Source organism: Malaya genurostris, chromosome 2, assembly GCF_030247185.1.
Source record: "Malaya genurostris strain Urasoe2022 chromosome 2, Malgen_1.1, whole genome shotgun sequence".
Lineage (NCBI taxonomy): Eukaryota > Metazoa > Arthropoda > Insecta > Diptera > Culicidae > Malaya > Malaya genurostris.
This window is the reverse complement of record NC_080571.1, coordinates 348,059,700-348,072,847: the sequence shown is the minus strand read 5'-3', so window position 1 is coordinate 348,072,847 and position 13,148 is coordinate 348,059,700. Positions and strand designations below refer to the sequence as shown.

The 13,148-nt window shown below is 32.5% G+C and overlaps 1 protein-coding gene across 3 annotated transcripts in view; it reads right to left on the bottom strand.

The window, feature by feature from the left end:
- The window catches only part of LOC131432048 (protein nubbin-like), a 330,150-nt gene that overhangs the window by 269,374 nt on the left and 47,628 nt on the right, over positions 1–13,148 (bottom strand). For all 3 annotated transcript variants that reach the window (XM_058598088.1, XM_058598089.1, XM_058598087.1), the window contains one exon: positions 1,696–1,731. In XM_058598088.1, coding sequence (XP_058454071.1) covers positions 1,696–1,731 — 36 coding nt within the window. The remainder of the gene's footprint in view (positions 1–1,695; positions 1,732–13,148) is intronic.

The window sequence follows — 13,148 nt, the reverse complement described above, 5'->3', positions numbered from 1 at the left end:
GACATTTTGCCGCATCCGCCGTATTCTCCTGCTATTGCTCCTTCTGATTACTGGTTGTCGAAGATTGGCTTTAAACTTGGATAACCTCAAAAGACAAAACATTTTTTTCGAGATGGGATCCGAAAATTGCCTGAGAGGTGAGAGTTAATAGTAACTAGCAAAAACAAAACAAAACGATTCGAAATATAATTGATGTTTTGTGAGATTCGATGAACTGTCGGTGTCGTTCAAGAAAAGGCAGAATACGAACTGTGAAATCTACTCAGCACCGTGCTGTATTTCGTCTTAGAAGACTCCGTACAGTTAATGCGAAAATTATTACGCCATAATAAGAACAAAACATTCTTCGAGACGATCTACGTTCTTTGTTCTTGCAAAAAAATAAAAAATAAATAGAATGCAAATATCACAAGCTGTAATGAATTTGAGTTATTTTCGATTCACAAACAACAAAATCTAATACTAAATCATTAAACTCGATTTCCATAGATGTCTTTTTCGGATATTTTTTACGTTTTACAATGGTTTCTGTTCTAGGACCCACAGCAGTCAATTTTCTAAAAAAAAACTCAGCGTGATACCAGGAACAATTTGTCCATTTAGACTACATAAGAAATTCGACTGATCATCTTTGCAACAAGGATCTACTTTTTAGAGATATTTTTTCAGTTTGCTATTTTCAGATTTTTCTAAAATATTCTTATTAAGCCAGACAATGAAAAATTTTGGTGATGTAAAGTTGAAGAACGTTACTGCCAATAAACTGCCTTGTGGAATGACCTTCCATCCAAGATCACCACCGCTTGGAATCAACACACAAAAAACGCATTCACTCCCAGCACTGAGTTTGTTTCTCATCCCAAAACACAACAAGCCGTATATGCATAACAAAGAGCTTAGCTACCCGGTCGATACGAGCAGCAGGTCAAACTTTCTGCAGAACATTTTCCCATATTTCCCGGGCCCCCAATCGATCGCGACATCGCGATTAAAAATAATATACACTCATTCTCTTTTTATCTGCTCAAACCATTCTCGATTACAGCCACAGATTCCTTTGTTTCCTTGAGCATATGCTGCTCTCATATCCGGATAATGTTCATCGATCGGTTTATTATATTATTAAATATCCACCTCGCGATCATGAAAAGCAAACTCCCTTCGTCGTCGTCGCTACGGCTCATGCATGTCGCCGTGATCGTTTCCAGTTTTTTTTATCGCGCTCCTTGCCAAAGCTGGAGTAGATATGCAGATTATTATTTTTTGATCATTATTCTGAGGATCCAGAGGACTGAAGCACATACAAGCACGATCATTGCTGGCTCCAAAAGTCATGCTTTAAATTAACTCTCTTTTTTTGTCAGCAATTTAACTCATTCTTCTTCCATTCTTCCAACAGCTGGAAGAAGCACCGCAAGAATCGAGATTATCATGATTTACCCTCTCAACTTCATCCTGATCGCAAAGTATACCATAGCACCGATTAACACCGATCCTTGCTTATGTACGGGCATTGTTCTCTCTTCCACGCTCACGCTCGCCTGCTTCGATTCATTCAAACACGCGGTACTCTACTCTATTGTCAAAATTTAAATTTCCACCGTATCGATGGTTGCTACGATCTTACCCAGAAGGTCCCAGTTGTACGGCGAATGAAGTGCGTCAATCCCGGAATAAAATGAACTATAAACTTACCGTATGTTTTATCTCGAATTTCACTATCGTTGTTATCTGAAATTGAAGTGAGAAGCAAAATGGAACGTGAATTGAGATAATTGCAACGATCAACTATAGGAGCAAACTGTGCTAACGAGGGTAATTTCAATATTTGTTTGACTGTTCATCTTTTCAACTGCTCCACGTAAAAAAAATTTCGATCTCTTTCCAACAGATTTTCATCTCAGATATGGATTATTAAAGTGAAGTTAGCTAATTTACACCAAACACACTGAAATGTGTAGCACAAATCGACGGAATCTGATCTGAAAACTGCCCGCAAGTTTACTTGAACGGAAAGAAACATCAAGGCGGAAGTTGATTTGAATTTTATCTCACATTCTTCATATCATCACGGTAGGAAATGGCGCTGTTCGATAACTGCCGAACAGCGATTTGACCTAAGGCTTGGATAGTGGGAAAAAACGACGATACTTTCACTTAAAACATGTTCGCATGATTTTTGTTTTCTAATGTTTAGGTGCTTCATATCAATGTGCGGACTCTTTCTGAGAACTGCTACGTAAGCAAATCAATTTAAATAGGGATACAATTTTTATGACACCTCGCTAATACAGAGACAAGTAAAAGACTGTGCCGAAAATCTTTTACGCTGGTTTACGGAATACAGCAAAATTGCATCTATTTAAATAAATCAGTCGAGACTAAGTCGAGTTTGGTGAGATCCTCAAAACCAACATAAATAACGAAAGCAGTCGTAATATAAAAGATCACAACCGATAAAGTAATATAGCTTCATCGTACTGCAGCACCCCTTGGTTCAAAAATGGTAAAAACTTATTAAGTAAATTTGGCCCTTCCCGACATTTTCGCTGGATATTGCTCCACCCGATTACCGATTCGATTGGAACGATCCATTCATCGAATTTGAGGAAAAAAAATTGTTCAACGCAATATCTAGGCTTTACCAGAAAGATGACGAAATGGGCAATGGGCAATACTTTGCATAACGGTACTGTACGAATACTCTCATTATAATTCATGTAACTTTTCGAAAAATCCTTCCAGCACCTAATTTATCATTTCAATATTTTTGAATTGTTGGAATAAAGATTTAACATAGTAGAAAATATGGGCGAAGTAACCATAAAAAGTGAAATTTAGCCTTAACAGCATTCAAAAAAACTCAAAGACGTCTACACGAGTAGACTTAAAATAGATATGAGATATATTGTGTGCAAAAGAGTTCAATTTAACGGTCGTCAAACACCTAAACCTAAATGAAAAACGAAAAACCAGGAAGAACCTCGCTGTCGAAAACGTTTTTATGCATATGCGACTATCTTTCTTCTTCCTTCTTCTTCTTTCTTCTTTCTTCTTTCTTCTTTCTTCTTTCTTCTTTCTCTTTCTTTTCTTCTTTCTTCTTTCTTCTTTCTTCTTTCTTCTTTCTTCTTTCTTCTTCCTTCTTCCTTCTTCCTTCTTCCTTCTTCCTTCTCCTTCTCCTTCTTCCTTCTTCCTTCTTCCTTCTTCCTTCTTCCTTCTTCCTTCTTCCTTCTTCCTTCTTCCTTCTTCCTTCTTCCTTCTTCCTTCTTCCTTCTTTCCTTCTTCCTTCTTCCTTCTTCCTTCTTCCTTCTTCCTTCTTCCTTCTTCCTTCTTCCTTCTTCCTTCTTCCTTCTTCCTTCTTCCTTCTTCCCTTCTTCCTTCTTCCTTCTTCCTTCTTCCTTCTTCCTTCTTCCTTCTTCTCTTCCTTCTTCCTTCTTCCTTCTTCCTTCTTCCTTCTTCCTTCTTCCTTCTTCCTTCTTCCTTCTTCCTTCTTCCTTCTTCCTTCTTCCTTCTTCCTTCTTCCTTCTTCCTTCTTCTTCCTTCTTCCTTCTTCCTTCTTCCTTCTTCCTTCTTCCTTCTTCCTTCTTCCTTCTTCCTTCTTCCTTCTTCCTTCTTCCTTCTTCCTTCTTCCTTCTTCCTTCTTCCTTCTTCCTTCTTCCTTCTTCCTTCTTCCTTCTTCCTTCTTCCTTCTTCCTTCTTCCTTCTTCCTTCTTCCTTCTTCCTTCTTCCTTCTTCCTTCTTCCTTCTTCCTTCTTCCTTCTTCCTTCTTCCTTCTTCCTTCTTCCTTCTTCCTTCTTCCTTCTTCCTTCTTCCTTCTCTTCTCTTCTTCCTTCTTCCTTCTTCCTTCTTCCTTCTTCCTTCTTCCTTCTTCCTTCTTCCCTTCTTCCTTCTTCCTTCTTCCTTCTTCCTTCTTCCTTCTTCCTTCTTCCTTCTTCCTTCTTCCTTCTTCCTTCTTCCTTCTTCCCTTCTTCTTCTTTCCTTCTTCCTCCTTACCTTTTTTCCTTTCCTCAATTTTTTCACCTTTTTCCACGAGCTTATGGTTCAATGCACAGGGCTTTGGTCTTACAAACCAGTTGTCGTACGATTCCTAGTATCAGTAGGATCATAGCACTAGCCATGCAATGGTTCTGTTGGTTAAGGATTGATTGCGTAGTTGGTTCAAATTCCACAAGTATGATAGGCCAAGAAATATGATAGGCCAAGACAGGGGTTTTCTCTTGATTGCCTTCTTTTATTTCCTTGATTTCTTTCCACCTTTTGCTGACATTTTTATTTCTGTTTTCCTTCTTCTTATACTCTTTCTCGAGTTTCTATCCTCGTGTTTTACTTGCTTTGCACTTCTTCTTCTTCTTATTTGTTTTCAGCTATATTTCTTCTTGTTTCCCTCAGTCTTATATTGCTTGCACTTGCTTCCTTTTATTTCTTTTTGTTTCAATGTTTAACGATTCTCCTTTTTCTATATCTCTTATATCTGTAAACATTTTCCAATCTCTCCTTCTCGCTTCTTCGTTTTTTATTCCCCTTTCCTATTTTTCTTTCTTCTAGTTCTCTATTTTGCTTTTTACCCTACTTTTTTCGTGTTTGTACTCATTTTATTATGTTTGAAGAACAATGCTTGAAGCTTTAGTTGAAACGATTGTGTCATTTATTTGTCCTTTGTCCTGTTTTTCTTTTTTCTGTTTTTGCTTTTTTTTTTCATTTATATTTTCATTATCAAAGCGTTTTTTTTTTTCAAAAAATCATTAACTTTTAACGCTTTGTTAATCTAATTTTCATTTTCTTTTTCTTGATTTTTATTCGTGCTTTTTATTTGTCGTTTTTTATACATTATTTTCCATATTTTTTATTCGTTGTTTACCCAATTTAATTTCATAATATTATTATTATACTTTCTTTTTTTCTTAATTTTCCCTCTTGCAATTTTTTTTATGTGCCCATTTCAGACATCTTAACTAAAGTTTTTCTATATTGGTTTACTTTTCGTTTCATATTATTTACACTTTATCTCTTTTTCCATTTCTTTCATTATTTCAGTTACTATTTTTATGTAAGTTAAAATAGTTTTTCAGTTCAAGTTTTAGTTCTATCCTTGCTTTGGAACCGTGCTACTTTTTTCAATTCATCGTTCATCGTGTTTTGTTAGAATCCCTTCTCCATTCTCAAATAATCTTTCTATATTTATATTTGATCACTACCTAACAAGGAGAACAGATTGAAAAAGTGACCGCGAAAACGTTACCCAAGAGACAGGACTCGAACCCGTATCTAGCTCCTATTCGAAGGAATTGTTTGCCAATTAAACGACCCAGCATATGAAATCACACGAAGAGCCATCCTAATTGACTAGAAAAACAGAGAACGCTTCGCTTTACTAGGCCGCCACAGAATTCAATTATTGTCCTATCTTTCTGGAAACTCATACGACAGAAAAGACACGCACACCGCATATCAAGTCTATCCTCACTTTCTGCTTTGCCGTTTTTTTTTGTTTCATTATTGCATTCATTATTTATGTTTATCTTTCAATTTCTTCTGTACCTATTTTGCTTTCATCATCTTATAATAAACTGAACGTGAGATGATGAATGTTTTTACATTCTTATACTTTCTATTTTATTTGCTCGTTCTTGTAGTCACTTTTTTTCGTATTCTTTTAACAATTCTCATCTAAGTTTACAAGACTTGTTCACTTTTCGTTTGTTTTGTCTTTTCTTTCATTTCCTACATTATTCTTGTTTTAGTTTTTTATGAGCGTTTCAAGGGTTTTTCTGCTCATGGTTTAGTTTTTTCCTTGTTTTCAAATCAATTTTTTTTAATTTATCGTGCAATTTTTGCAAGCGTTTTATGAATTAACTTCTCATTCTCAAATACCTTTTTTTTTCCTTTCTATCTTGATCATACCCACTTAACTATTTTCTTTTGTATTTCTTTCTACGTTTTCGTTTTTCGTAGTTTCTGTTTTTCTATTCTCTTTTCATATTTTCCTTTCGATTTTTTACCCGTTTTACTGTCTATTTCGATTTTTTTCGTGTATACTTTTTCTTATGTTCTTTCTCTTTGTTTTTTTTCGATTTGGTTTCAATTTAGTATGATACTATTCTATCGGTTTTTTCAAAAATACGTTTATTTCATAAGACAATATGCGCTAGTTTTTCTTCGCCGTGGCATCCAATCGTAGTAATCAGAAAGCGTAGACTGTTGATTTTTATTGTTTCCAATTCAAACTATAATCTATATCTTAGTTTTGTTTATTATTTCCCAACTGTTTCTTTACACAAAATCGTTGGCTTCCTATGATCGTTTTTGGAATTTTTCTTTATTTTCCCCAAACAAATTTTTCTGATTCTATGTATTTTGTTTTCAAAACTGTTCACCATTTTCTTATTTGTTTACTTTTTCTTTTTTCATCTGTCTTGGTCACTTGTCATCTGTTTTTTTTTTTTTTTGAATATGGGCAGGCAGTATGGAAGCATTATTTTTTTTATTTTTTACGAAAGTTGTATATATTTGTTTGACTTTCTTTTGTATTGTGATTTAATGTTTCCAGTTCTGCAATGGTTTTATGACAAGACTCCTTTTTTGCTGCTGATTACTTTCATTTTGCAGATTTGCTCCTTCCCATTTCCCGATTTCTTTCTACCATTTTCCTGTCTTCTTCATTCCTGGAAGTTACATTTCTTCTTGTTTTCCTTAGTCTTGCCTTACTTGCACTTGTTTCCTTTTTCTGATTTTTGCTTTAATGTTTGATAGTTCTCCTTTTTCTAAGTCGCTTTTATCTGTTAACTTTTTTCTATATCTCTTTCTCCCTCTTACGGTTTTTATGTGCTTCCCTTTCCTTTGTTTTTCATTCGTTTTGGCTTTGACTTTGTTTTCTTCTTAGTTTTGTTTTGTTTTTCTATTTTTTTTATTTTTGAAGAGCGATGCTTGTGGCTTCAGTTAATATAATTGTTTTATTCATTTTATCTTCTTCCTGTTTTTTCCTTTTCCAGTATTTCTTCTTCACTGTTTTTCTTTTTGTGCATACTCAATTTTTGGTTTTCTTTCCTCGTGTTTTTTTTCTTTTGTGCTACTCTTTTTTCTGTTTGCTTAGTCTTATATTGCTTGCACTTATTTTCGTTTTTTTATTATTATTCATGTCTTTTATATATGTAAACTTTTTTCAATTTCTCTTTCTCCCTTCCTCGGTTTTGTGTATTACCGTCTACTGTATTTTCTTTACGTTCTTTTTTTCCTTTGCTTTTTGCTAGGTGTTTTCTTTTCCTTATTATTATTTTTTACAATCGATGCTTGGACCATAAGTAATAATAATTGTTTTTTTTCAGCTTCCTGTTTTCTTCTTTCTGTTTTCCTTCTCCTTGTTTTCCTTCTTCATATCTTCCTTCTTTTTTTACTCTCATTCTAGTTTTTCTTCCTGCAGTTTTACATCTTTTGTGCTTTTTCTTTTTTTCAATTATATTTCTTCTTGTTTTCCTTAGTCTTGCATTGCTTGCACTTGTTTCCTTTTTTCTTTTCTGCTTTAATGTTTGATAGTTTGATTTTTTCTAAGCCGCTTGTATCTGTTATCGTTTTCTTATATCTCTTTCTCCTTTTTACTATTTTGTGTGCTTCCCTTTCCATTGTTTTCATTCGTTTTGCCTTTGACTTTGTTTTTCTATTTTTTTTATTTTTGAAGAGCGATGCTTGTGGCTTCAGTTAATATAATTGTTTTATTCATTTTATATTCTTCCTGTTTTTCCTTCTACTTTGCTTTTTACTTGGTGTTTTCTTTTCCCTTTCATTATTTTTGGCAAGCGACGCTTGGACCTTTAGTAAGAATAATTGTTTTATTTTTTCCTGCTTCCTGTTTTCTTCTTTCCGTTTTCCTCCTTTTTATACCCTTCCTTTCTCTTTACGTCTTATTTTCCATACATCTCATTCTCCCTCCTTCGGATTTGTTTGTTTTTTCCTTTCCTAGTTTTCGTTTTGTTTTGCTTATTTTGCTATATTTCTTCTTGTTTTCCTTAGTCTTTATTCCTTGCACTTGTTTTATTTTTCTCTTTTTTCATTTAATGTTTAAAGATTTTCCTTTCTATATCACTTATACTGTAAACTTTTTCCTATCTATCTTCCTCCCTTATTACGATTTAGTGTGTTTTCCTTTGTTTTCGTCATTTTATTTGCTACTTACTTACTTTTCCATTTTCTTTACAATAATTTTTATTTTTGAAAGACGATGCTTGGGGCTTTCGTTAGTATAATTATTTTATTTATTTTTTCTTCTCTCTGTTTTCTTCATCCTGTTTTCCTTCTTCCTGTTTTCCTTTTTTCCTCCTTCTCATAATCTTTTCTAGATTTATTCCCTCGTGTTTTCCTTCTATTGCGTTTATCTTTTTTATTTTTTAGCTTCATTTCTTTTTGTTTTGCTTAGTTTCGTATTGCTTGCACTTGATTTATTTTCTCTTTTTTAATTCAATATTCAACGATGCATCCTTTTCCTATGTCTCTTATATCTGTAAACTTTTTCCGATCTCTCTTGCTATTTTCTTTGTTGTTGTATGTTTCCCTTTCCTATGTTTGCTCATTCTGTTCGCTTTTTTCTGTGTTTTTTACTTAGCTATTTGGTTTTCTTAATTACTTTACTCATTACATATTTTGTATTCCATTTTGTGTTCAGTTTTTTTTATTCTTTTTTTTTCATTTTTTATGCTTTCATTTTATTTTCTGTTTATTTCCTTGCTTTCTTACATTTTCTTACTTTATTATGTTTCTACTTTTCAATCATTTTTCTGTACCCTTTTAAAATTTCCTCTTAATCTAACTTGCCCTTTTTCATTTTCTAATTTCACCTTTTTTACCGTTTTTCTCTTCTTCAATTTCGTACATTGTTCCTATCATTGTTTTTGTGTACGGTATAAAAGATTTTTGTTCATATTAGTTGTTTTTTATAATTTTCAAATCGTGCTATATTTTCTAATCTATCGCGAATTTTTGCATTTGCATCACTTCTGCTTTCTAAATTAATGTTTCTTGTTTTTATTTTCCTTATACCTGCTTTACTTTTCGCCTTTTCGATTTTCGTGTTTTTCTGTTTTTCTAGATTCTTTTCAACATTTTCTTTTTCAATTTTTTCACCACTTTCTTGTAATCCTGTTTTCTTCGATCTCATTTTTCTTTCTGAATAGCGATGATGGGGGCTTTAGTTAAAATAATTGTTTTATTTATTTTTCCATTTTCGAATTATTCCTTTCTCAAGTAGTCATTAACTGTGGGTAATCGCATCGTCATTAATATAGTTCTTTTCTTATTTCCCATTTTTCCATGTCATGTTTTCATTTTTCTATTCCTTTTTACCTATTTTGCTATCATTCATTTGATCTAATTGTAATATTTCTTCCTCTTTTTTTCTCTCTCTTCGTTGCTATCCAGTGAGAATTGAGGAGCAGATGTACTTTGTTGTTTACTAAGTTTATTTTTTCCGTTAACTTCAATCACATTTCCATTTCTGAATAGCGATGCTTGGGGCTTTTGGTTGATGTAATTGTTTATTTATTTTTCCAATTTCAAAGTATTTTTTCTCAAATTGTGAATAACTTTATGTAGTCGCTTTGTTATTCTTATTTTTCTTTTGATTTTCATTATTTTTTATTCTATTATACGTTTCTATACGTTATTTGTTTGTTTTTTTTTGCACATATTTTCATTATTTTTGTTTATTTTTCGACTCGTTCTTTTGTTTACTTATTTTTCCAATTTCAGAGTGTTTTTTCTTCAATTGTGAATAACTTTATGTAGTCGCTTTGTTATTCTTATTTTTCCTTTGCTTTTCATTATTTTTTATTCCATTATACGTTTCTTTGTTTTTTTGCACATATTTTCATTATTTATGTTTATTTTTCGATTCGTTCTTTTGTTTTATTTATTCTTCCAATTTCAAAGTGTTTTTTTCTCAAATTGTGAATAACTTAACACTTTTTATTTAAGTTTTTATGATTGAAGCACTTTTCTTTCTTTTGTGTTTTCTTCCATTTCTCACATTGTTTCTGTAATAAAAGTTTTTCTGCTAATATCTTATTTTATTTCCTATTTCCAAATCATGTTATGTATTTTCAATTTATCGTGAGATTTTTGCATTTTGTTTTTTTAAATTCCTCCTTCATTCTCAAATAAATTTTCCATCTTATCTCTTTTGCTCATACCCACTTTACTTTTTTTCTTTTTATTCCTTTTTGCGTTTTCGTTTTTCGTAATATTCGTTTTTTTTTTTCAAATTGTCAATAACTTTATGTAGTCGATTTGTTATTCTTATTTTTCTTTTATTTTTCATTATTTTTTATTCCATTATATGTTTTTTTTTTTTGTACATATTTTCATTATTTATGTTCATTTTTCGATTCCTTCTTTACTTATTTTGCCTTTATCCTCTTATAATAAACTGAAAATGAGCTGCTGAATGTCTTACTTTCTTATACTCTTTATCTTATTTGTTCTTTCTTGTAATTATTTTTTTGTATCCATTTAACACTTCTTATCTAAGTTTTCAAGACTGTTTCACTTTTTGTTTCTATTGTCTTTAATTCCATTTCATAAATTGTTCTCGTTATTATTTTTATAGGGGTTATAACAGTTTTTCTGCTCATGTTTTAGTTTTTCGCTCATTTTTAAATCATGCTATGTTAAATTTAGCGTGAAATTTTTGCAGGCGTTGCTTAAATTCCTTTCTTATTTTTAAATAACATATCTATCTGTCCTATTTTTCTGATAAACACTTAAATTTTTTCTTTTATATTTCTTTCTGCGCCTTCGTTTTTCGTGGTATCTGTTTTCCTATTTTTTCATCATATTTTCCTTTCAACTTTTTATCTGTTCCTTGTTATCTATTTTCTTTTTCTTTTTCCGTGTATACTTGTTTTTATTCATCTCTTTCTCGGGATTATTTTGTTTCATATCTTTTTCGTAGGTCATTCCTTCTATAACTTTTCAAGGTGGATTCAATTTAGCATGTTTTTATTGTGCATATTTTTAACGATTGATTCTCTATAAAAATTGATTTTTATTGTGAACATTTTGGGGGTTGTTGGTTACAAAGTAACCGGTTTTACGTCTGCTAGCAGTTCAAATTGAACTACTAGACGGACATGGCAGTTCAATTTGAACTGCTTTAAGCAATGATGGGCCGAAGGCGAAACGCGTTTTCTTTGTTTTCTTTTGTTTACAATTAAAATTACAATTTTTATATTAGTTTTGTTCTTTATTTCTAACTGTTTCTTTACAACTTTTTGTGAACGTATTTTTTATTTTTCTTCATTTTACCCAATCAAAATTTTCTGATTCTATTCAAAAGTTAAAATAATTATTTTGAAGAATCTCACAGTGATATTTATGAGAATATGAGTTATTTGAAACATCACTACACCATTAAAAAAATTTAAACAAGGGGTTGTTTGTCATTTCATTGCGTATTTTCCATTCTCCTTGTTCCCGTTTTTCATTTTCTTTTCTCGAGCTTCCTTTATTTTTTTTTCTACTTTTCCATAATTTTTTATCTCTTTTCTTATCCATTTCATTTTCATTTAGAGGTCAACCTATTTTACGCTTAGGACGCATAACCAATTTAGTTATTCGTTACGCTTCGTTTTAGACTCGTCAGTACATAACAAATATTGTGCACAACTGGTTTATTTTCAACTGCTATTTCTAAGAATCTCACAGTAATATTTTTGAGAATATGAGTAATTGTAGAGGACATCACTTGATAAGATTAAAACCGGGAATTATCTTTCAGCATTTGTGTTTTTATTTTCATTCTCACTGTTTCCGTTTATCTTTTTCTTTTCTGGAGTTTGCTTCGTTTTTCTTTCTTCTTTTCCATCATCTTTTATCTCTTATCTTATTCATTTTGTTTCCATTTAGAGGGTAACCTTTTTTGCGCTTACTTTGTTTATTTTGTTTTCAAAACTGTTCACAATTTTCATATTTGTTTATTTTTTCAATCTTTCATCTGTCTTGGTCACTTGTCATCTGCATTTTTCCGAAAATGGGCATTTCATATTGCCTTACTCTTTTTTATTTTTTACTAGCGTAAACAATCTTAGTTTGTCTTTGTTTTATTTTGGGTTTTAATGTTTCCAATTTAGGCTTTAGTTTATATTTTTGTTGATTTTAAAATTTTTGTTCTTTTTTTGATAAGTTTCCTATACTATTTTGATAAGTTTCCTATATGTAGCTACCTAAAATGAGTTCATGCATTCCGACTATCCCATTATTTCGATTCCGCTCTCGAATTGCATGTTCCCTGCCTTCTCGTGTCCGATCGATCGGCTGCCAGTGCGCTAACATAAAACGATTCCGTCTTGGTATCGTTTTAACCATGCCAACCAGGAAGTTGAAAATTATCCGTAATTACCATCAACAATGAATGTTAACGCCGTTTCCCCCCCCCCTCCTTTTTCTTCCTCAACCAAGATCATCATCATGATCTCTCTGTCAATCTATGACCGAAAGCTAGAATTTCGGTGGCTACCGTGGCTCTACGAACAGCGACGATCTCCGGTTTTGCCGTGGATCTTTTCCATATATTTAAATTATCAGGCCAGTAGTGAAGCCAAAGAAATAAATGATTATTCTCGTCTCCCCCGTCAGTGAGTCGCCCAAGAAGCCGAAAGAATTGGAAGCAATTTTCTTCAAATCTCCGTCGAGATGATGATGATTACGACGGTGTTGTTGGGGTAATGTCCGAAATTTGAATTTTCGAACGAATTACCTCGAAGCGAATATGTTTTGATTGGCCTGATGGCAATCATTAACCGAGCGGAAATTATGGCCGAGTCCGTCAAAAAACAAAACCTGACACAAGTAACGGGAGTCTGATGGATGTGTGTCTCTAGGTAGCTTAGTAGTTGGGCATTCCTAATGAATCAAGTTCATTTTTTTTAGCGCTTTTAACCACATAATAAAGCGATATCAATGTGAATATCCATACAAACTAATTAGGGTAATATCAGACCGGTGAAATCCTATGTTCCATAGCACTTTCTTCGGGATGGCTGATTTTGACATGACAGAAGCTTTTACACTGATACGCATCCAAGTAGCCTTACTAGTCAAATTAATAATCTAAACGTTTCAAGTGTATCAACAGCCATTCATTTCTGGCTGGCCTACTTAGACCA